Source organism: Acomys russatus, chromosome 5, assembly GCF_903995435.1.
Source record: "Acomys russatus chromosome 5, mAcoRus1.1, whole genome shotgun sequence".
Lineage (NCBI taxonomy): Eukaryota > Metazoa > Chordata > Mammalia > Rodentia > Muridae > Acomys > Acomys russatus.
The window spans coordinates 28,238,269-28,262,586 of NC_067141.1; the positions used below are offsets into that span (position 1 = coordinate 28,238,269).

Consider the following 24,318-nt stretch of genomic DNA (forward strand, 5'->3'; position numbering starts at 1 on the left):
CCAAAAAGAATCCAAGCGGAGTCCCCGTAACCCCATCTGCATTCCATTGTGACCCCATTTCTTTCCACTTTCTTTTTCTTTTTTGTTTTTTCGAAACAGGGTCTCTCTGTGTTAGCCTTGGCTATTCTGGACTCACTTTGTAGACCAGGCTGGCCTCAAACTCACAGTGATCCTCCTGCCTCTGCCTCCTGAGTGCTAGGATTAAAGGCGTGCCCCCCCACCACCCGGCTCTTTTCACTTTCAAAGCAGGTTTTCGGTCTGTAACCTGCACTGCCTTGTTTCCAAGGCTCTCCTCTGCTTACTGAGAGTTTTTGTTCCCACCAGACCTTTTGAAATAGCTCCTACCAATGTCACCATGACCTCTGTCTCAATAGATGTAGAGCTCTCCTCTATCCACGTTGGACCTGCCAACCCACATTGACTGTCGCCTCTTTGTCCTACTGCAAGTCCTTCCACCCCCCCCCCCCCCCCGCCGCCCCGCTTCCATTCACCCACTGTCTCAGTCCTCAGAGCTTTGTCCTTGTTGCTTTCTCTGCCATCCCTCCTATCTCCAATTTCAAGAAGCAAATATTTCCAGCCCAGTTATTTTGATATTTTAGAATAATACACATTTTATCATCACTACATGCCTTAAAATAATTTTGGAGCTGGACGTGATGGTGCACGCTTTTAATCCCACTCGGGAGGTAGAGGCAAGCAGATCACTGTGAGTTCGAGGCCAGCCCGATCTACAAAGTGAGTCTAGGACAGCCAAGGCTACACAGAGAAACCCTGTCTCAAAAAACCAAAAAAAAAAAAAAAAATCATTTTTGATAAGTGAGATATTTGCTATCTATTGTTTATCCCGCACCAGCATCAAAACTTTCAGTTAGGTGCCAGCAGCCTGGAAGAAAAACTCAGAAAACACACACACAGAGGGAGAGTGATAGAGAAAGAAGCCTAGTGTTGACCTCTGGCTTGCACACTTGCACCCATGCACACACATAGTTACTCAGCTGTAATCCCAGCATTTAGAAGGCAGGCAGTTGGCACAAGTTCTAACCCCACCCAGTCTACACAAGCTCCAGGCCACCAGGGCTACATGGAAAACCTACAGGACATTAACAACAATATTTTTCAGAGCCTACACGGAGGCTCAGAACCGTCTGTAGCTCTAGCTCCAGGACCCAACACTGTCTTTTGTCCTATCATGGTCACCCCGGCTCAGTGGGACCCCAAAGCTTATGCATGGCTACCCACCGCATGGAGTGTCAGCTGCAGGCCCTGGTGGAGCCTGTTTCACTTCCCCTCCCGCAGGCTCAGAGCTGAGGTAGCCTCTCTTCTGTTTGGGAGGGGTGGCAAGAAAGGTCCCTTCCTTACACCCTTACTTATCCAGCCTCGCTCTAGACCTAAGCTGGGGCTACAGGAGCCACAGGAAAAGGACACTGTTGTCTTGGGTTCCCAGACCCAAGCACATCAGGCCCACGTGGGGTTCCTGTGTGAGAGTGGTAACCTGAGGCTTTGGACTCAGGCGCCTCCTTACATTGAGGTAGCTAGGAGTAGAGTAAGGACCTTCCCTCTTTACCTTGTCTAGGCCCCATGTCCCTCAAATACAGTCCTCAAAAAGACACCCCACAGACCAGACGCGGTGGTACACGCCTGTAATCCCAGTGTTTTTTGTTTTTGTTTTTCTTTTTGTCTACATAGCTCTGACTGTCCTGGAACTCACTTTGCAGACCAGGTTGGCATCAAACTCACAGAGATCCACCTGCCTCCCAAGTGCTGGGATTAAAGGTTTATACCACCATGCCTGATCTTTATTTTACTGAAGGAGAGATAAACATGTTTTTTATTTAGACCACAAGTGGGGAAATGAGAAAAAGACTTGTGAGAGAGCAGGTGATGTTTATCCCCTTAGAAGCCGAGCTGCCATGTGGGGGAGACTGGTTATTAAGCAGATGAAAAACATCCTTGAACAAATTCTTAGAGGAGGTGTAAATGTGAGCCAAAAACAAGAGGCAGGGTGTTTGGAGACTGGGCATAGTTTTGGCTGTTCATTGTCCACTTTGAGATGCTTCTAGAGAGAACAGCTTCAGGGCTCCGGGCTCCAGCTGAGGTTCCGGGTTCTGGTTGCTTCAGGTTCCAACAGAAGAAATCCTGCTGATTACACCAGGAGAATCGTTCCTTGGAGCTGATAGCCTTTATGGTTTCATTGTTGTATTCGTTAATCTGCTTTTCCTATTGTTTAGGTTAGTTGGGTTATAAGTAAGGTACTCTTGGTTCATAAGTTGGTAATAAAATACATTTGTTAAGAAAAGTGAGCCTACCCAGCACTCGGGAGGCAGAGGCAGGCGGATCGCTGTGAGTTCGAGGCCAGCCTGGTCTACAAAGTGAGTCCAGGATGGCCAAGGCTACACAGAGAAACTCTGTCTCGAAAAACCAAAAAAAAAAAAAAAAAAAAAGTGAGCCTACATTTTACTGTTTTTGTTTTTGTTTTTTGTTTTTTGTTTTTTTTGAGACAGGATTTCTCTATGTTAACTTGGCTGTCCTGGAACTTGATGATCTGTAGACCACCCTGGCCTCAAACTCAAGAGATCTGCCTGCCTCTGCTTCCCAAGGTCTGGGAGTAAAGGCGTGCACCACCATTGCCAGGCATTTACTATTTTTTGCTGTTGTTTTAAAGATTTACTTTGTGTATGTATGCGTGAATCTATTCCATGTGTGTCCTCTGAAAAAGCAGCAGAAACTCTTAAATACTAAGACATCTCTCCAGCCCTCAGGGGCAATTTTTAAAAATTAATTAATTAAATTGGCTCTTTTGAGACAGGGTTTCTCTGTGTAGCCATGCCTCTCCTGGACTCACTTCGTAGACCAGGCTAGTTGGAACTCACAGAGCTCTGCCTGCCTGTATCTCCCCAGTGCTAGAATTATAGGTGTGTGCCACCACTCCTGGTTAATTTGTAAATTTTTTAAAAAGTTTTTCTCTTTTGGTTTTCTGAGACAGGGTCTCTCCATGTAGCCTTGGCTGTCCTGGACTCTCTTTGTAGGCTAGGCTGGCAGAGATTCCCCTGCCTCTGCCTCCCAAGTGCTGGGATTAAGGGCATGCACCACCATGGTCAGCTCCCCTGCAAATTTTTTAAAAAAGACTCATGGTTGGCCAAATTCATGAATGTAGAACCCATAGATACACAGGACCAATTGTATATTGCATCTTTGTTTGTTTGGGTTTTTGTTGTTGTTGTTTTTGGTTGGTTGATTTTGTTGGTTGTTTTCGTTGTTGTTTTGTTTTTTGAGACAGGGTTTCTCTGTGTAACAGCTCTGGCTGTCCTGGGACTCGCACTGTAGACCAGGCTGTTGCATCTCTCTTTTTGTCAGAAACACAAAGTCTTATTAGTCACAAACACTCCCAAGTACAGACTTTCTGTGCATTCCTGTGGCCATTCTCTTACCAGCTCATCTCAATCTTTTGCAATATAAAAACTATGTTATAGCAGGAATCGGAGGGCAAAGGTGTAGTTCAGCTGGTAGAAAGCTAGCCTAGCATGGGAGAAGTCCTGGGTTCAGTCCACAGCGCTGTCTAGCTGCACCCAGTCCCCCTGTAAGACGAGCCAACATTCCTATGTAGCGAGCCATCCCCAACCCCTCCCTGCCAAACTCCTAAACCACTGTCCAGTGTCCACCACTGACACTTGGTTTAGGGGGTAGTTAATCTTGGTGGTCAACTTGATGAAATCAGAGTCACCATGGAAACACTCTGGAGGAGTCTGTGAAGGAGCGTACAGATCTAGTTAGTGGTGGTGGAAAGCCCACCCGTGAAGCTGGGTGGTGGTGGTGCATGCCTTTAACCCTAGCACGATAGGCAGAGGCAGGCGATCTCTGAATTCTAGGCCAGCCTGGTCCACAGAGCGAGTTCTAAAACAGCCAGGGCTACACAGGGCAACCCTGTCTCTGAGGCGGGGAGGGGAAATGTGGGTGGCAAGATCCCATGGGTGGTGTCCCAGACTGAATAAAAGAGAAAAAGTGATCAGAGCACGCACGTTCGTTGCTTTTGGCTTCCTGATTGTGAACATGAGGTGACCAGCTGCCTCAGGACCCTGCTATCATGATGACGCCACAACAGAACAGACTCCTTCAGCCAGGAAGTATGAACGAAGACAGACCTTCTTCCCTGAAGCTGTTTTGTTTTATCAGGTGTTTCGCCACAACAACAAAGTAACCAAAGCTGTTTTCTTCTCACTGTGGATGCAGAATTAAGCACAATCCCCTGCCCCACCCCACCCCCTGCCGGAAGGTTAGGCTCAGCCTCTATGGAATCTTCTAGGGTGGAGCATTTCCCACGTGAGCCTGCTGTTTGAGGAGTCTGGCCCACCCTCGAAGGAAGCCCCAGGGACAAGAGCTCAGGGTGCTCAGCTATAAGCAGCAGCATGTTTTATTGCAACCAGAATCACCTGGTCATGTGAGGACGGGATGGCTAGGACACAAGGACATATCTGGTTATGGATGGCGGGCTCCCAGACCGAGACACAAAGACGGACGGGAAGGGTATCCAATGATGCTGAGGTGGAGGGTAGTTGGAAAGGGGGTGGTGGGGTCCATATCATCAGAGCCATGTCTGGGAAGGACCTAAGGGAAAGGGGACAATTGGCAGTGAGGATCTAAATGACCTAAGGGGCTCAAGAGTCTCTGGGGCAACATCTGCAGGAGTCCCCTGTGGATGCTGTTAGATCAAACAAAGATGCACTCTGTCCCCTGGGAGGAGGGAAGAAAACCAAGGCTCAAAATGACAGTCACTGGCCAGCACCCATAGGTGGGACCTGCGACCCTGACTCCTAGGTCAGGACCATGTCCATCGATGTCTCTAGGCATCACCACAGCCTGGGTGACCTGCCTGTCAGTCAAGGGTCCTATGTGGGGATCTGTACACGGCCCAGGTCCTGATCCATAATCTGGAGGACATCGTCCAGGATAGAAGGCCCCAGGTCCACGTGCAGAGACAGCAGGGAGCTGGCATGCGACAGGAAGGGCTCCTCGGCCTCTGGCTCAGCGCTCATCCCATTGTGGGGCGAGCCAGCCTCTGGCACCCTCCAGATGTCCACATTTCCTGCCTCCTGCGGGGAGGACTTTGGAGAAGGCTGTGGGGACTCCAGGTGCAAGCGCGGGGGCTTAGGTGGAGCCTGAGCTGTGGGCAGGGTGAGGGCCTGAGGGCCGCCAATAACAGGAAGGGAGATGGCGTTTTTGAGCAGAGGTGACAGGCCATCCGGCAGCTCTCGCCCACACACTGTGGCAGTGCGAGTGAACTGGAAGGGAAGGTCGAAGCCACCGTCCTCTTCGGCCTCCTCCGCTGCTGTCCCTGGAAGGAGATGGAACTTTCCCTGCAGGAAGGAGATGTCCCCGAACATGTCATCACCGCCGCCGCTGCCGATGTGAATAGTGTGGCGGAAGTCCCCAAGCGGCGGGCTGATCATGTCTGAGGACAGCAGGTCCCGAAGCTTCTCTTTCTTGCCTTTGCGGCTGCCACGTTTCAAATAGATGGGGACCTTGGTGGACATGGCGACTTCAGCACACTGGCCTCCTCAGTGCTCTCTCAACACTGGCTCCGGAGGGCTGATGTTCACGCTTGCCAAAAACCAAAGATTAGAGGGTAAAATGTGATCAAAGTTGGCCCACGGAATTAGAAAAAGTTAGATTAAAGGCCAAAAAAAGACAGGGTGTGTGGGTACACCCTACTTTTCTTCCCAAATGGATGAAAGTCGTTTTGGAGAAGTAGAGGCAGAAAGGTGATGTCTCGCCAGCAGCGGTGTGTTTTGCTTTTTGTTCCAAGATTCTCTCTTTAGTACAGGGTTGAGAAGCTGAAATAAAGGGACACATAAATCAGGGACAAGAAGACAACAGACAAAGCAACCGGTAAATTGAAGTGAGGTGCATGCCAATAATCCCAACACAGACAGGAGGATCAGGAGTTCAAGGCCAGCCTAGGCTACATGTGACCCTGCCTCATAACAAATAGAGAGTTGGGGTATAGCTCAGTTACAGTGATTGCCCTGGGTGCCGGAAGCCCATGTCTACTCCCCAGCGCTATTAAAACGCATGCGTGGTAGTGCAGCCGGTATGATATTCTCAGCACCTGAAAGGTAGAGGCAGGAATCTGGAGTACAAGGTCATCCTTGGCTACACGCCAGCCTCTGACTGTGAAGCCAGCCTCAGATACATGGGCCCCTGCTTCAAAAAATGGGAGAAAATATAGGGGAAAGGGACAGGTGCTATGGCTTGGTGGGTAAAAGCACTTGCTGTTAAGGCCTGAAGACCTGAGTTCAAGGTGCAGAACCCACAGCAGGAGAGAACTGTGTCCTGGGAGTTGTACTTTGACCTTTTCATGCAGGCTGTGGCATGTGCCCACACTCATAAACACATGGTAATAATAAAAATAACTTTAAAAAAAAGTCAACTCTCATGTGGAGCTTGGTGGATCACACTTTTAATCCTAGCACCAGGAAGGCAGAGGCCAGCCTGCCTGGTCTATGCAATGAGACTCCATCTTTTGTTTGTTTTTCGAGACAGGGTTTCTCTGTGTAGCCTTGGCTGTCCTGGACTCTCTTTGTAGACCAGGCTGGCCTTGAACTCACAGCAATCCGTCTGTCTCTGCCTCCTGAGTGCTGGGATTAAAGGCCTGCACTACCACGCCCAGCAGTTTTTCTTTTTTTTTTTTTTTAATTGTATCTGAGTGCTTTATCTGCAGAAGAGGGTATCAGATTACATTATAGATGGTTGTGAGCCACCATGTGGTTGTTGGGAATTGAACTCATGACCTCTGGAAGAGCAGGTGGCGCTCTTAACCGCTGAGCCATCTCTCCAGCCCTCTTTTTTTCTTTTTTTAAATTTTATTTATTATGTATACAGTATGCATTCGATCACATTATAGATACTTGTAAACCACCATTTGGCTGCTGGGAATTGAACTCAGGACCTCTGCAAGAACAGTCAGTGCTCTTAACCACTGAGCCATCTCTCCAGCCCCTTATTTTGTTTTTTTTCCAAGACAGGGTTTCTTTGTGTAATTTTGGCTGGCTTTCCTAGACTAGCTTTGTAAACCAGGCTGGCCTCGAACTCACAATGATCCACCTGCCTCTGCCTCCCTGAGAGCTGGGATAAAAGGCGTGCACCACCATGCCCAGCTATGAGACTCTACCTTTTTAAAAAAAAGGCAACTCTCTTAATTTTTTTTCCTTTCTGCTCTCCCTGTATCAGCACTGTCTTTAAGGGCACCTGATAGAAAGCACATGTCTTCTTAGACCCGGAGAATAATGGCCCTCCTCATTACTTCTTTTCACTTTTTTTTTTTTGAAACAGTTTCACTATGTAGCTAGCCCTGGTTGACCTAGCGCTCACTATGTAGCCTAGGCTGATGTGGAACACAAAGGTCTACCTGCCTTTGCCTCTCAAGTGCTGGCATTAAAAGTATAAGACACCACACCCCTCCCCAAGTCTCTTCTGAGAGGGAACAGAGGCTGGGAATCTGAATGGTAGACGTTTAGGCACTTACAAACTCCTGCCGCTGGTCCCTGGCTCTGCTCATCGTCCCTGCCCTGGCATTCACTCTCATCCCCGACCTCCAGCATGTGCTGCCACACAGGAGTTGCCACATTTCTATTTGAGTCTCACCACTGGTCTCAATTCCCTATCAACTAAGGATGGAGAGTTTGGAAACTGCCTGTCCTGCCCAACCTGGTACAGAGATGGCAACACAGGTGTCCAGGCAACAATGCTGAATGGCCAGCGCCTCACTTGGATCCATCTCTTCCCACTCAGAGGGTTCCCTTTCCTCCTCCCTGGGGTCTGGTCCTTACCAGCCAGGCTGAGTCTGATGGTATCTGTTCGACCCTCTTCCCAGCCCCTGCACTGAGAGAGATGGAGCAGGGTGTACAAGTGCTTTTGGGGTGGTTTGCATTCTTCTGAAAGGTTTGCAAATACATGTCATCACAAACCTTCTACGATCCCCATTTGAACATTGAAACTCTCGGGGCCACCGTGTCGACCCTGACATAGCTAGGGCACACCAGCTGGAGAAGCAAAAGGAAACAAACGAGCAGCACCGGACATTTTGGGTTCCCACAAGACACTACAGAGAGAGGCAAGCAACACGTGGAAACAAGATCAAAAGCATGCCATTGCTCGGGGCTGGAGAGATGGCTCAGAGGTTAAGAGCAGTGGCTGTTCTTCCAGAGGTCCTGAGTTCAATTCCCAGCAACCACATGGTGGCTCACAGCCATCTATGATGAGATCTGGTGTCCCCTTCTGGCTCTGGCGTGCACTCCGAACACTGTATACATAATAAATAAATAAATCTTTAAGAAAAAAAAAAAAAAAAGAATGCCATTGCTGGGTGTGGTAACCCACTCCATTAATCCCAGTACTTGGGAGGCAGAGGCAGACAGATCTCTGAGTTCGAGCCCAGCCTGGTCTACAGAGGGAGTCCAGGACAGGGCTCTGTTACACAAAGAAACCCTGTCTCAAAAAACAAAAACAAAACAAAGCAGGATGCCATTAATTATTTTTAGATGTATGTGTTTCAGTGTCTTGCCTGCAAGTATATAAGTGCACCACATGCATGGCTGGTGCCCACAGGTTGGAAGAGAGCATTGCATGCCTTGGATCTGAAGTTACAGATGGTTGTGAGCCACCATATGGGTGCTGGGAACCCAACCTCTGCAAAAGCCACAAGTGTTTTTAACCACTGAGCTACCTCTCCAGCCCTGAGACGGTGTCATTTATTAAATGCATTCCCAACCTGGGACTGGATAGATGGCTCAGTGGTTAAGAGCACTGTCTGCTCTTCCAGAGGTCCTGAGTTCAATTCCTAGCAACCATCTGCTGGCTCACAGCCATCTATACTGGGATCTGATGCCCTCTTCTGGCACGGAGGTGGACATTCAGAGCGCCTGTACATAAAATAAATAAACCCCTTATATCTAAAGAAAAAAAAAGTGAGGCTGGAGAAATGGCTCAGCAGTTAAGAGCCCCCCCTTTTTTAATATTTTAATTAATTTTCAATTTATGTGCCTTGGTGTAAGGGTGTCATGTGGGTGCCATGTGGTGCTGGGAATTGAACCCGGGTCCTTTGGAAGAGCAGGCAGTGCTCTTAACAACTGAGCCATCTCTTCAGCCCCCCACCCCTTTTTTTCATGGTTGTTCTGCCTACATGTGTGTCTGTACACTGGGTGTATTGGACATCCTGGGACTGGAGTTATAGAAAGCTGTGATGTAGATGCTGAAAATTGAACACACGCCCTCTAGAAGAGCCACCAGTAGCAGGGCGGTGGTGGTGCATGCCTTTAATCCCAGCACTTGGGAGGCAGAGGCAGGCAGATCTCTGTGAGTTTGAGGACAGCCTGGTCTAGGGAGCAAGTTCCAGGACAGTCAGAGCTGTTACACAGAGAAACCCTGTCATGAAGAAGGAAAAAAACAAAACAAAACAAAAACAGAAAAGAGCCATTAGTGCTCTTAACCCCCCACCCCCACCCCCAACCCTGAGCCATCTCTCCAGCCTACCCTGTAAGATCCCCTCTTAACATGAGAAATGACAAAGAATCAGGAAGGCCATCATATGGGTGGAAAGAGAGGAAACAAAGGAAAGATGCTCTAGTGCTAGGTTCCAGCTAAGTCCTAATGAGTGATCTGCTATGATAAAGCACACAAGTACAGTGTGCATGTGTGTGAAGGGGTGTTTGCCCAAGTGCTGATGATGGCATAACTTCAGGCTGACTGTTGCTCTCGCTTACACCTTTTTGGGGGACTGAATCTCATTGCGTAGCCTTGACTTGCCTGGACCTCAGAGATTTGTCTGTATCAGGCTCCTAGGTGTTGGGATTAAAGGTGAGTGCCACCACACTCAGATTTAAAATAATGATGGTGGTGATGATGCGGTGGGGCCGTGATGGGCTTGGTGGTTAAGAGCATTTACTTCCAGGGGACTTGGGTTCCCTCTCAGTTGCCACCCGCGTGGCTACTGCTCACAAGCCTTATGGAACTCTAGTTCCATGGGGTCTGACGCCCTCTTCAGGGTCCATAGGCATCATGCATAAATGAACACACAAACACGTGAAGCCAAAACACTTATACACATAAAGTAAAATGAAAAATCCTTTTTCTGGGGGTGGGGGTGGGGTGAGACAAGGTTTCTCTGGCTGTCTTGGAACTCACTCTATAGACCAGGTTCACCTCAAACTCAGAGATCAGCCTGCTCTGCTGGGATTAAAGGCCTGCACCATTGCCACCAGGCTCAAGAAAGCTTAAAAAAAAAAAAGTGTGTGATGCTTCATAAATTTGAATGTCATCTTTGCACTGAGGCCACACTAACCATCTCTGTTTTGTTCTGATTCAGTATGTGTGCGCTTGTTCTGAGTTTTATATAAATGCAATTTTCTTTTTTGAGATGCTGTCTGAAAACGCAAAACAAACAAACAAAGAAACAATCAAACCAAGCTACACCCCAGCCACCTGTTTCTTATTGCACAAGTATTGTTTATGGAGTCAGAAAAAAAGGAAAGCTTTTTTTTTTTTTTCTGGTTTAGCTATTTTTAAGGTGAGGAAAAAAAAAAAACACACTGTGAATGGGTGTCATGCTGAATTAATGAAGAAGGAAGTGGAGCAGGTGTCCCCTCCAGTTCCTTGGGGGAGAGGGTTAGCATAGGGAGGGCATGGCTTGCCCCTGAAAGCTCATTTGTGTCTATATGCAGAATCCAGCACAAAAAGCAAAGAAACACGTCAAAGCTTACACAGCAGGTGGGGCAGGGCCAAGACTCAAGCCAGAGGAGCCCAGCCTCCTCCACTAAGCCTTCCCTAGGCCAGCCCACACCTGAGCTGTGAAGAGGCACCCGCCATTTCCTCTGCCTAGGCTATGGGCGATCAGGAAGGGCAGGAAGGAGGCAGCAGGATGCAGGCAGGATACAGTCCTAACTGCCCCCATCCCAGCACAGCCCTTTGCTCAGGAAACCCCACCCCAAGACCGGACACCCTAGGCCAGTCACCTTGAGCCATGGAGACTGGGCATCTCTAGTCTCCAGAGCACCTGCAGCCATCAGGAAACAAAAGAATGACCGGCAAATGGTAGCTTCCAGCCAAGTTCGAAGCTGTCCTAAGAAGATGCACCCCAAGTCTTAGAATCTTATCGCTGGTGTATGCTGTGACCGATACACCAAATGCAAGGCTCGCTGCTTACTGACAGTATCTGTCCAGTTGGCTGGTGTGAAGCTGGTGACGGTTCCTTCCTTTCCACTGGGGGAGAGTTGGGCTGAAGGGTGAGATCTGTCTAGAGGCTGGGCCAGGCCCTTCCCCCCACCCTCACTCCATCACACTGGAGCTCCAAGACAGCTTGGCTGTTTCCACAGCAAATCAGGCATCCCTGTGAGCTGTCTCACTCTGAGCCAGATGTTCCCACCCAAATCCAGATGTGAGGAGAACAGAGGCTAAAGGGAAGGGCGGGGCCAGCATCAACCACCCAAGAGAAAGCTGGGGATAACAAGCAACAGCTCTAACTAGAAGATCTGGCCACAGGACCAGGGGCTCTGGCCTGCCATGGGGTTCCTTACACCACATGAACTCTCTAAGGCACGCTGTGTGGGTGCCACTACTGTCCTGGAGAGCCGCTGTGCTAGAACCACAGGATATGAAGGAACTTTACCAAGGTCATCCAACTAGCAAGAGATGGCACTGGTACCAAGGCTGGTCCATGTGGCTCCAAGGCAGCGGCCCACACCAGTGGTGACATGGATGGGAAACAGGAGAGAAACTATCAAGTCTCCAGGCTTCCTCTGTATAATCATATCCCGTGGCTGCCACTTCCCCAGCTTGCAAGTGTGCAGAGCTCTAAGAAGGACCTCTGATTAGGGTAAGGCTGCCAGGAGGAGCTTTCTCCAGCAATGGGAAGAGCAGTTGGGGGCCATCCCGGCTCTACAGCTTGCCCTGGACAGCAACCCTGGGCCTCCCTCAGAGAAGATGACTTCCCGGAGGCAGATCTCCTCTGGTCATGGAGAATACTATTTAATCCCTGGCCATTCTGTTTTGTTTTCTCTTTTTTGGTTTTTCAAGACAGGGTTTCTCTATGTAGCCTTGGCTGTCCTGGACTCGCTTTGTAGACCAGGCTGGCCTCGAACTCACAGCGATCCGCCTGCCTCTGCCTCCCGAGTGCTGGGATTAAAGGCGTGCGCCACCACGCCCAGCTCCCTGGCCATTCTCGATGTTTGTGGAAATTCTCCTCCCTCCAATGGGCTTTTTTCCTTCCCCCTCCCCTCTTTGGACACAGTGTCTCACTAGGTAGACCAGGTCTTTTTCCACCTCCCAAGTGCTGAGATTAAAAGTGTGCCGCCCAGTCAGACATGGTGATGAATGCCTCTAATCCCAGCACCTGGGAGACAGAGGCAGGCCAACCTCTATGAGTTTGAGGCCAGCTTGGTTTGCATGGTTAGTTCCAGGATAGTAGTGAAAGCCTATCAAACATTCAAATCTCAAAAAGCAAAACAACAAACAAACAGAAAAGGTGCCACCATGGCCAGCTCTAGGTGTGTGTGTGTGTGTGGTTTTTTTTTCCCCCTTCTCTAAAGGCTTACTGAAAAGTTTTTTGGTTTTGGTTTTTTGAGACAGAATTTCTCTGAGTAGCCCTGGATGTTCTGGAACTCACTTTGTAGACCAGGCCAGTTGAATTTAGAGATCTGCCTGCCTTTAAAAATTAAAACATTGCCTCTCTAAAAAAAGAGAGGGGTGAGTTTTATTTATTGTTACTGTGTGCGTGTGTGCGTGGTGTGTGTGTGTATGCATGGTGTGTGTGTGTATGCATGGTGTGTGTGTGTGTGTGTGTGCATAGTATGTGTGTGTGTGTGTGTAGTACAGTATGTGTGTGGAGGTCAGAAGACAACTTTGTGGAATTGGTTCTTTCCTTCCATCTTCAAGTGTTTCGGGAATGGAACTTATCTACAAGCTTGCTCAGCAAGCTACTTCCGCTGACACATCCTGCCAGCCCAAGGGAATGGTTTGGATCTAGTTCCACCTGGGGCTCTGACCTTGGACAGTGCACCTTTCCTTTCTAGGTCTGAACTTACCTTCCCCGTCTTTAAAATAAGCTGGCCCATCGCTATACTGGAAAGGAGGGGCCTCTGCATAATAGATAAATCCACAGTCACAAAGGACGTTCAGCAAATGTTTGCAGGGCCTTCCTCAAGCACTTCGACTCTCCCAGACAGTGGTTGCAACAAGAACAAAAACCGACTCCTCGCCCCCCAGACGTGGGTCTCCTCCTGCTAGCCCAGACAGTTCCAGCTCAGAATCGGATTCTCCTGCAGGGAGCGGGTCTCTCTTGAGTCCCAGCACAGAGAAGTGCCAGGATCCGCAGGCGCTAGGTGGCGCGCGCGCCCCTGCTATCACCCGTCGTTCTAAGGTCCCACTGAACACACCGGCTCCCAGCAGACGCCCACCCCGGGGAGCTGCGCGCTCCAGAACCGGAGGTGGATGGTCCAAAGGGCCTTTTTCTCTGGGTAAGGGTAGAATTTCAAAGATCGGGGACTTTGTCCGTGTCTCCGATCTCTAGGAGGGGCCTTGCCTGAGCTTCCCGGCCTGGGCGAGGTCCCAGTGTCTGCTTGGCGCACCGCCAGGTTTCGGACGTGCAAGCCCCCGCCCTCCCGGGAGTCCCGCTGCTCAGCCCTGACACGCGTTCCCGCGCCGACCCTTCCAGGTCCCCAGCCAAGCGCTGCCCAGCGCGGCCCAGATCGGTTTCAGTAACACTGCAGCTAAAGATAGGAGGACACCTCACCATCCTCTAAAAATACGGCCTCTAGCCCAGGCGGGGACACAGGCCTAGGGGAGGATGCTCCCTAGTCTCGGGGCTCTGGCATAGAACACAGCGTGCAGCCAAGAGCTGCAAGACTGACAGCTCAGCGCCTTTGCGCGCTGCGGGAGGTCACGGGTAGGGGGGCGGTGACCCAGGCCCCAGGTCAGGGACCTGGTCTGGGCCAAAACCAAGCACCACTCTGGCTGGAACTCTCCAGGGAGCCACGGGAGGCCTGCAAAACCCAATCCCGAACTCACCTTGAGGTGCGCCGGCAAAGCTGCAGAGCTGCGCGGTTAAGATAGAGCACCAGGGAGAGCCTGGGAACTTACAGTGCGGACCTGGGCCGTAAGCCCCGCCCCCAGATCACGGAGCCAATCCTGGGCCACTTCTCTCCTACCCCTCCCACACATCCCCGCCCACAGCGGCACCGCCCAGGTTCTCCTTTCTGCAGAGGCTCAGCGCTGGATTCCAAGAGTGCAGAGCCTCAGCCTCAGGCCGCTGAGGGCTGTCGCCAACGGGGAGCAGGGGTGGATGCGAGCACGCCAGCTGTGCGTTTTGGAATCAAAACTTTAGGCTAGAAGCACAGGGACAGCAAAGGCCGGAAGAGAGAATTCTTGAGAAATCTCTGAGCGTCCTTGGATGGATTTCCTTGTAAGAAGGAGTGAGACCCGGGAGGCGCCAGCACAAGTGTATTCTATGACTCAAGGGGAATGAACTGAGCTTTGCAGGCTTCTTACAAACGTAGGAGCGCTTTGAAGACTTTGCCCTAACCTAGGAGAAAGAGTGATGAAAAGAGAAATAGAGAAAGATTTGTGGCCGGGGGTTGGGGGGACACAGAAAAACAGAGACAGACTGAGCCTCTGTTTGCTGTTCTGCTAGATCGTTTCTGAGGTGGGTAGGTGATTTAGGCTAGTGCAGCAATTCGTTCATTCATGCGGTCACACAGGATCACAGTTATTGAAGGGCAGGCCCTAAGGTTGCTGACACAGACCAAGGGAAACTCCTCGATGTTCCGTTTTGTGAGTAAATGGAGTAAATTCCTTGAGTGTCTTCTTGTGGTTCCAGGCACAAGCTGATACCCTTCCCGGTGGATAAGGACTAAGAGGAGTGGGGCAGAAGAAGAGGTGGGCAATTCAGGGAGGAGAGGAATCAGGATGCTTGGCTTCCAGACAGCAAATGTGAAAAGGGGGTGTGTCCACAGGCGGGAAGGAAGCTGGGTGGGGAACACGGCAGGCAAGCCAGGAAGGAGGGGAGAAGAGGAAGGATTATGAGTCATACTTCCCTGAAGATGTCATTTTCTGGGCTAGGGAATACAGCTGTGAGGAGCTCAACAAGACTCCCTGTATGTCAGTCCCTCTGTTTAATCCCCTTTCACACATGGGTGTACACACACACACACACACACACCTAGATCCGGGTCTCCACATTTTAACCTCTGGAACCTATGCCCATTTTGTTATGTGGGGAGGGAGGGAGGAGGAATTTCAGCTACCAGGCGACTTATGGTCGCTTGAGCTCCTGGGCTCAAGCACTCCTCCTTATTCAGCCTCCCAAAGAGCCACAGGCCATGCTCACTCCTGGGTTCGGCCTGGACTTTGGTTCAGAGAGTGCTTATGTAGCCTGCACGAAGCCCCGAGTTCTGTCAGCAGCACTGAAGGAACAGAGAAGCTCAAGGTGCAAGTCTGTAATCCTAGTGCTCAGAAGGCGGAGGCAGGAGGATCAGGAGCTCACGGCTGTTCTCCTCAGCTATATAGTGAGTTCGAGTTCAAAAATAAAAGAAGGCCATTATGAGTGAGGATTCAGGAGGTAAGGGTGCTTGAGGCCAGGCCTCAAAATTTGAGTTTGATTTCTCGGGCCTACATGGGTGTAGAAAGAGAGCGCACCTTTAATCCGAGCATTTGGGAGGCAGAGGCAGGTGGATCTCTATGAGTTCAAGGCCAGCCTGATCTACAAAGAGAGTCCAGGACAGGCAAAGCTACAAGAGAAACCCTGTCTTGAGAGAGGAAAAAAAAAAGAGAGAACCACTTTTTTCTTCTTTTTTTAAGATTTATTTATTTATTATTATCTATGTAGTGTTCTGTTTGCATGTACACCTGCATGCCAGAAGAGGGCACCAAATGTCATTATAGATGGCTGTGAGCCACAGTGTGGTTGTTGGGAATTGAACTCAAGACCTTTGGAAGGCCAGACAGTGATCTTAGCCTCTGAGCCATCTCATCTCTCCAGCCCCAAGAACCACCCCCCCTTTTTTTTTTGTTAGTTTTTGGAGACAGGGTTTCTCTGTGTAGCCTTGGCTGTCCTGGACTCACTTTGGCCTCCCGAGTGCTGGGATTAAAGGCATGTGCCATTACTGCCTGACATCAATGTAATTTTTTTAAAGAAAGAAAAGAAATAAAGATTGTCTCAAAAGAGTCAAATTTAATTATAAGGGCTCTTCAAAATAAAAAAAGACAAAAGAGTGATAGAAGAGCCACAAGTCAGGCCTAGCAGCACATGCCTGCAATCCAGTGCTAGGGAGCTGGGGCAGGGCAGGGCTATTCAAGTTTGAGGCCAGTGAATTCCAGACCATGCAGGGCTACATAGTGAGATCCTGGGTCAAAAACAGAAAAAGGAGGGGAAGGCTACAGTGAAATGTTCAGCTTCTGCCTCCACCTTCTCAGTGCTGGGATCACAGACTTACACCATCACATGCTGCTCAGTCGGTGCTGAGGACAGAGCCCAGGGCTTTGTGCATGCGCAGTAAGCGTTCTGTGAACCAAGGTGCGTCAGGCGCGAGCCTGCTGACCTGCGTGGAAGGAGAGGACTCATGTCCTCAGGTTTTCTTCTGACCTCTACGCACACCAATAAATAGATACATACAATTTGCAAAATGGAAGGAAGGAAGGAAGGAAAGGGCAAGCCAGAAAGATACTACGTGGCTATTCTTAGAGATGAAAGAAGGGCCCACAAGCTGAGGAACTCTGAACCCTCCACTAGCTGGAGAAGACAAGGACAAGCAAGTCCCGCCCTGGCGCTTCCAGAACGAATGAACCTCTGTGGTTCCGTTGTCGTTGTTGTTGTCGTTGTTGTTGCTGCTGCTGCTGCTGTTGTTGTTTTCAATTTTGTGCATATGTCTGCCTTTGAGGGGACCTAGAAGACCTTGCTACAGATGGTTGAGAACTGCCTGTCACTGGGTCCTGAGAACCGTACTCTACTCCTGCTGTTTGGCATGAGCAGCATGCAGTTTAAGCACTAAGCCTTCTCTCCAGCCCAGTTTGCATTGTTTAAAGCCACCAAGCTTGTGTTAATCTGTTCCAGTATCAACTGAAATGGAAAAGCAAAAAACAAGAAAGGAAGTTTAGAATTTAATCTTTTTCCGCTGGTTTCTGTCTTTGAAGCCCTTGGCAGGCTTGGAACTCTCTACCCATAGACCAGGCTGGCCTCAAACTCTCATGGATCCACCTGCCTCTGCCTCCCGAGTGCCAGGACTGAAGGTGGGCACCACTGCACCTGGCAGGGTTTAGTCTTCAGCTGGATGTTCCTCTTCGCTCACTTTCCCAGGACGAGTCAGGCTTGCCCTGGATGCCTTGGAGAAGAGCTGAGGACAGTACAGGAAAAGGACCTGGGCCACATTGTTTATTTTGTTTTGTGTGTGTGTGTGTGTGTGTGTGTGTGTGTGTGTGTGTGTGGTTTTTTTCAAGACAGCGTTTCTCTTTGTAACATCTCTGGCTGTCCTCTGGAACTTGCTCTCTAGTCCAGGCTGGCCTTGAACTCACGGAGATCTGCCTGCCTCTGCCTCCCAAGCGCTGGGATTAAAGGTGTGCACCACCACACCCAGTGAGGGTCATACTTTGAATATGTCTTCTGAAAGGCATGTGGAGGAACTTGACTCCTCACCTCAACAGTGTGGGCCTCCTAGGGGCTGTGTAGGCTGCCTCAAAAGGCTTACCTCCAACGCTGAAGGGGGCTGGAGGGCACAGGCCGCTTTCTCTCCCTCTCTCTCTCTCTCCCCATCCACCCACTCTGCCTTCTGCCTTCTGCCAGGGGATGGAACTGTGTGAGGATCCGCACCGGATGCCAGCTGGCTTCCAGATGTTCTCAGGCACTCCAGCCTCCAGGACTGGAGCTGGCAACAAAACAGGAAGCGGAAGGTTGGGGAAATCTTGAACTCTCCTCCAAGCAGCAGAGTGCCCAGAGCTCTTTGAGGCAGTCTCTGTCGTGGGGTGGGTGGTGGAGGGGGACTGGAGAGGCTATAGAGAGAGCGGCAGAGCGCTGTGGGAATTGTGTTTCTCCAGCCTGGCTAGGAGAAGCTTGCATGATTCCTTGGCTCTTGCTGCTCTCCTGAACAAGAGAAGGACCTAGGCATTGGCCCAGGATGGCCTGACCCTGTGCGAGGGCTTGAGGAGGACACTTAGCTTTCCCTCCGTTTATGAACGAGCTAAAAAATACAGAGTCCCTGAAGAGATTCCCAGTGGTCAGGATTGTGCATACATACCTGGCATCGCTATTTGGAGCCTGGTAGTTAATCATTTATAGAATGGAATTTTTAAAGTTGGGCACTGTGGTATGTGCCTGTAATCCCAAGCACTCAAAAGACTGAGACAGAAGGATTACCATAATTTCTAGACCAACCCGGGCTACATCTTGAGCTCCAGGCCAGCCTGGTCTACAGAGTGATACCCTGTCTCAAGACAAAACAAAAATTAAAATAAATAAATAAATAAATAAATAAATACAGTTTTGAGTTACTAAGCTGGCGTTTTTACACAGCTCCTCAGGCTGCGTGTAGAGACCTAGGTGCGTGTAGGGGCAGAAGCTAGAATAGCCTCATCCTTTGGGGACAGCCTGAGTGGTTTGCACTTCTGTCACAGAAACGCTCAGGTGAGTGTGTTTCTGTGGTCCCTGTGTTCAGGTTGGACATGCTAGTTGGGATACTGAACGTGTCCATTGGGAAGGTTCTTGGGCACTGCTGTGGCTGAGGGTCAAGACCTGGGGGCACAGAGAACAGAGAAGGGCAGCGCAGCCCGCGAGGGATGCGCTAGAAGAGGACGTTTGGCCTCCTGACCTAGGTCCAGCCCTCCAGCTCCCCGCTACAGAGGTGACCACACAGAGACTGACTCAGTCCTTCCTTCCCCTCTCTGCCACTTCTTCCTGGAAACTGCCTTCATTATGGGCCCTGACCTCCACGGGCCCTGGAGGATACAGTCAGAAGTTCCCTCCCCCAAGGCTGGCCAGCGTTAAGAGACCAAGAGGGAGTCCCTCTTCCCTCCAGTGTGCTGGGGCCAGCGGTCCACCTCTTGGGAATAAAAAACTCTGAGAGCCCTGTCGGGATGACAGAGACGACAGGGACAGTCTTCTTAGGGGCATCCGGGGAAAGCATTAAACTGGCTTTTTACACAGCTCCTCAGGCTACATGTAAAGATGGAGGTCTCAAGAGGTGTGTGAACCCCCCAGCCCGACCCCCATACCCCCACCCCCAGTCTTGGCCTACTGTGCCTGTGGCCTGAGCCCACCCCAGGCCTGAGCTATATTGTTTTTTCCGTGTTTCCTTCCTCCCCAGGACTCCTGCCAAGCCCTGCCTTTTCTTCCTCCCTTTTCATACCCTTTTCGGAGAACTTGACTATCCAAGGCTGGGGTTCCAGATGAGCAGTCCCTCATGGAGTCACCCCAAGACAGTGGCCTCTGCCCTCAAGCCCTCCTTGGGAATTGGGTGGTAGGGCCTTCCTGGGGACTTTCCTTTAGGTTTGAGTTTTGGCCTCTAGCCCAGTGCCATGGGGTTTTCCAGAGTGGTGACAGTCCTATCCTTGTACAGACAAGTCCAGGCGCTTCCTCCCAGAAGCCTTTGGGAGTCTTGGCCCCATGGCTGTCATTGGACTAGGAAATAAATGACAAGATCAGCAGAGCTGCCTTCGGGACTTCCTGAGCACCTTGTCATTATTAGGGAAAGCCTTCCCCATCTCAGGCTGCTCTCAGACTCTCAGTGCTCCCACCTCTGTCCCTGAGAGGTGCCATTGCAGGTGTGTGCCAACATACATGCTTTGTAAAAGAGATTTATTTATTTATTTTATGTATATGAGCACTCTATCTTCATGTACACCTGCAGGCCAGAAAAAGGTATCAGATCACAGTATAGATGGTTGTGAGCCATTGCTGGGAATTGAACTCAGGACCTCTGGAAGAACAGATGGTGCTCTTTACCGCTGAGCCATCTCTTCAGCCCCCAACATACATTCTTAAAAAACCTTTTTTTGTTGTTTGGTTTTTGAGATAGGGTCTCTCTACATAGCCCTGGCTGTCCTGCAACTCACTATGTAGACCAAGCTGGCCTTGAACTCACAGACATCTGCCTGTCTCTGCGTCTACAGTGCTGATAAAGACACGAGCCATCATGCCTGACCCAAAAATCTTTTTTTTTTTGTCCTTTTTTAAAAAAAGATTTTATTTATTATGTATACAGTGTTGTGTCTGCATGTACACCTGAACACCAGAAGAGGGCACCAGATCTCATAATAGATGGTTGTGAGCCACCATGTGGTTGCTGGGAATTGAACTCAGGACCTCTGGAAGAGCAGCCAGTGCTGCTAACCGCTGAGCCATCTCTCCAGCCCACCTTTTTGATTTTTTGAGACAAGGTTTCTCTGTGTAGCCTTGGCTGTCCTGGACTCTCTTTGCAGATCAGGCTGCCCTGGAACTCACAGCGATCTGCCTGCCTCTGCCTCCTAAGTGCTAGGATTAAAGAGGTGCACCACCACACCTGGCACCTTTTTTCTTACTTGGTCTTTCTTTCTTTCTTTTTCTTTTCTTTTTTCTTTCTTTTCTTTTTTCTTTTTTTTTTTTTTTTTTTTTTTTTGAGACAGGGTTTCTCTGTGTAGCCGTGGCTAACTTTGTAGACCAGCTTGGCCTCAAACTCGCAAAGATTTGCCTGCCTCTGCCTCCCAAGTGCTGGGATTAAAGGTGTGTACCACTATGCCTGGTTGGAAGTACCAACTTTCAAAAGTTGTCTTCTGACCTTCACATGAGCACCATGAAAACACACACAAACACACATACACACACAGACAGACACACACACATACCACACCAACACACACACACACACACAAACACAGACACACACAGAGACAGATACACACACACACACATACCACACCTACACATGCACATAGACACACACAGACACACATACACACATAGATAATGCACACACACAAAGACACACACACATGCACATAGACACAGACAGACAGACAGACACACACACACACACACACACACACACACTACAAAGACCCACAGAGATGGATTTGCTGCCAGGAGTGGAGAAACAGAGAAGAAGGCTAGCAGGGCTTCAAGGAAAGGGGAGGTAGGGGAGGTGGGAGCAGGGGTTGGGGTGAGGTGGAGTTTACTAGGCCGGGAAAAGGAAGGACGCTTCCTGAGAAACAAGAGGAAGCCTGGAGACACAAGACCAAGACGACTCAGCGCGCACAGGCATGACCATGAGCTGAGATGTAGGCTAGAGCAAGGCGGAGGAGGAGGGGACAGAGCGAGGGGGTGTGTTGGTTACTCTTTCTGTCAACACAACCCGGAATTACCTGGGCAGAGGGAGCATCAGTTTGGGAATTTCTCAGATCAGATTGGCCCGGGACATGTTGTGACTATTGGGTGGCACCATTGCTCAGCAGGTGGGACCAGGCTGCATGGAGAACCTACCTAGTTATCATCCTCTGCGGATTCTTAAGTTCCTTCCTAGACTTCCCTCGCTGCTACCCTGTGACCTGGAAGTGTAAGCAGCCAAGGCAGAGGGAAACACATGGACTTGTTCTTCATGCATGGCATTTGGCGCTCTTGCTCCGGAGGCTGCTTCCCTACTTTCCGGTCTCCAGTGTGACTAACCTCAAACCCCAAACCCCAAAAGTGGGTTCAAGGCTTGTACTTGGTCTCTCTGAGCTATAGTGATAGTTCAGGGGCGGAAAGGGTGTAACTGTAAACACCAGCTTGGGAACTTCCTGGAACTGTGAGGGTTCCAAAGCCCAAGACTAGGGATGCTGGTGGCCAGCTCTTCCTCCATAAGGGAAGAGCCTGCCTGAGAGTACCAGCAGCATGGGGAAAACAGAGGCACTCCCTGTGTTGGTGCGCACTTTGAATCCCGGTACTCAGGAAGTGCAGGTAGGAGTTCAAGGCCAGGCTCAGCTACATAGTGAGTTCAAGGTCAGCTTGGACAAATCCTGTCCCAGTCCCCTCCCAATAAAGAATACAGAGCCAGAAAAATTAACCTGTAACATTGCTTATGTTCCTGGTCCCAGACGTGACCAAAGCATTTTTCTATTATATTAGCTAAAAAGTTCCAGTTTTGAGTTGGGGTGTTGGTATGGTTTCTGTCACCTGCCACTGTGAGATAAAGGCTCATTACTGAGTAACTAAAGGCCAGAGAATGCATTGGGAATGACAATAGATTTCCTACAGGCATGCCACGACCAGAGTCCTCCTCCTCCTCATTCTTCTCCTTCCTCCTCCTCCCTTCTTTTCTCTTCTTCTTCTTCCTCCTCCTCTTCTTTTTCTCCTCCTCCTCCTCCTCCTCTGTGTAGCCCTGGCTGTCCTGGACTCACTTTGTAGACCAGGCTGGTCTCAAACTCACAGAGATGCTGAGATTAAAGGCAAACACTACCATTGCCAGACATTCTTTCTGTTTTAGAGACACGGTCTCACTGTGTAGCTCTGGCTGGTCTCAAACTCACTGTGCTGGCTAGTGTCAACTTGACACAAGCTAGAGTTATCTGAAAGGAGGGAACCACAATTGGAAAATGTCTCTATAATATCTGGCTATTGAGCCAGGTGGTGATGGCACATGCCTTTAATCCCAGCACTTGGGAGGCAGGGGCAGGCAGAGCTCTGCATTGAAGGCCAGGCTGGTTCTCAGAGCAAGTTCCAAGACAGCAAGGACCACAGAGGAACCCTGTCCCAAAAACCAAAAACAGACCAAAAAAAAAAGAAAGAAAGAAAGAAAGAAAGAAAAGATCAGACTATTGAGCATTTACTTAGTGATTGATGGCAGAGGGCTCTCCCCATTGTGGAGCTACCCCTGGGCTGGTGGTCCTGGGTTCTATGAGAAAGCAGGGTGAGCTGGGTGTGGTGGCACAGGCCTTTAATCTCACAACTCGGGAGGCAGAGGCAGGCAATTGTTATGAATTTGAGGACAGCCTGGTCTACAAAGTGAGTCCGGGACAACCAAGGCTACAGAGAGAACCCTGTCTCAGGGTGCGGGGAGGGGGGGTAGGGAGGGGAGGGAAGAAAAGAAAGAAAGAAAGAAAGAAAGAAAGAAAGAAAGAAAGAAAGAAAGAAAAGTTAGAAACTCTAGGTAAGAAACTCAGTGTGTATGTATGACTGGCTTTGAACTGTGTTAATTCTCTTGCCTCTTTCTCAAATGCTGGGATCACAGGCTGCATTCCCATGCCCAACCCAGACTCATGTTTCTTTTTTAAAATTACTTTTCCAACAAGGTATCTTTTCATGTGGCTGGAAACTCAGAAGTTTCAAGAGTCAGTTTCTCAGTTACCCCTGACCTCCAGGCGTCCACCTCTCCCAGGGATGGCTGACTGCATTATCAGCTTTTACAAACACTCCCAGAGCTGCTAGTAACCCAGGCCTTGCTCACCTTTTTTTTTTTTTACACAGATGCTAAATATTTAGACAAGTTGAGCCCCCAAATCCTGCAGGCACAGATGGAAGTCAGAGAAAAGACAGGGCCCACTGCAGGGGATAAAATGACTCTGAAGGAACTGGGGAGAGCCATCTTTTGTGGCACCCTGGCTGTTTCTCTTTCGGCAATAGATTTGCAGACTGCTTGCTATGGTTTGGATAAGCACCGTCTCCTGAGTACACTCACATTGAAGTTTAATTCCAGCCAGGCATGATGCTGCAAGACTGTGATCCCAGCACTCGGGATGTGGTATGTGCCGCGCGCTTTATCCCAACTGAGGGAACCCGTGAACAAGACCGTCCTTGTCCTTGGGGATGAAGGGTGAACAGCGAAAGTGACAGGCTATGGAGCACTTCAGGAACTAAGTGGCAAGAGAGCTGTGATTATTTTGCTGTTAAAGGCTTGGTGGGATGTGGCTGAAGAGACGGAGAGCATCTTCTGATCCCTCAGAGTTCAATTCCCCGCATCCACAATCAGGTGGCTCACAACTGTCTGGAACTGTAGGGCCAGGGGGTTCTGACCCTTGTGGCCTCCTAGGGTACCCAAACTCATATGCACATAGCCCCCACATACATAAGTTACAAATCATTTTTTTTGGCCTAGCTTATAAAGATTAATCTTGTTTGTTTTTGTTTTTGTTTTGAGACAGGGTTTCTCTGTGCAGCCTTGGCTGTCCTGGACTTGCTAAAGATTAATCTTAAAGGCAAACACCAATCCCAGTAAGATGGCTGCAGATGGCTCAGCAGGTTTATGCACTTGCCTAGAAAGCTTGATGACCTCAGTCCCCAGAACTGACGTGGTGGGAGGAGAGACCAAACTCTAACAAGTTGTCCTCTGACCTCCACAT

The 24,318-nt window shown here is 49.7% G+C and overlaps 1 protein-coding gene across 1 annotated transcript; it reads right to left on the minus strand.

Annotated features, from left to right (window-relative positions):
- Positions 1-4,277: 4,277 nt before the first annotated feature.
- Positions 4,278-14,164, minus strand: Cdc42ep2 (CDC42 effector protein 2). Its single transcript, XM_051145938.1, has 2 exons — positions 14,053-14,164; positions 4,278-5,828 (listed from the first exon to the last, which is right to left on the minus strand). Exon 2 carries the CDS (start codon positions 5,526-5,528, stop codon positions 4,884-4,886), a length of 645 nt encoding a protein of 214 aa, XP_051001895.1. The 5' UTR covers positions 5,529-5,828; positions 14,053-14,164; the 3' UTR covers positions 4,278-4,883.
- Between the last annotated feature and the right edge of the window lie 10,154 nt (positions 14,165-24,318).

Coding starts and splice junctions, on each gene's coding strand:
- Cdc42ep2 (XM_051145938.1), bottom strand. CDS start 5,528: ATGTCCACCAAGGTCCCCATCTATTTGAAACGTGGCAGCCGCAAAGGC.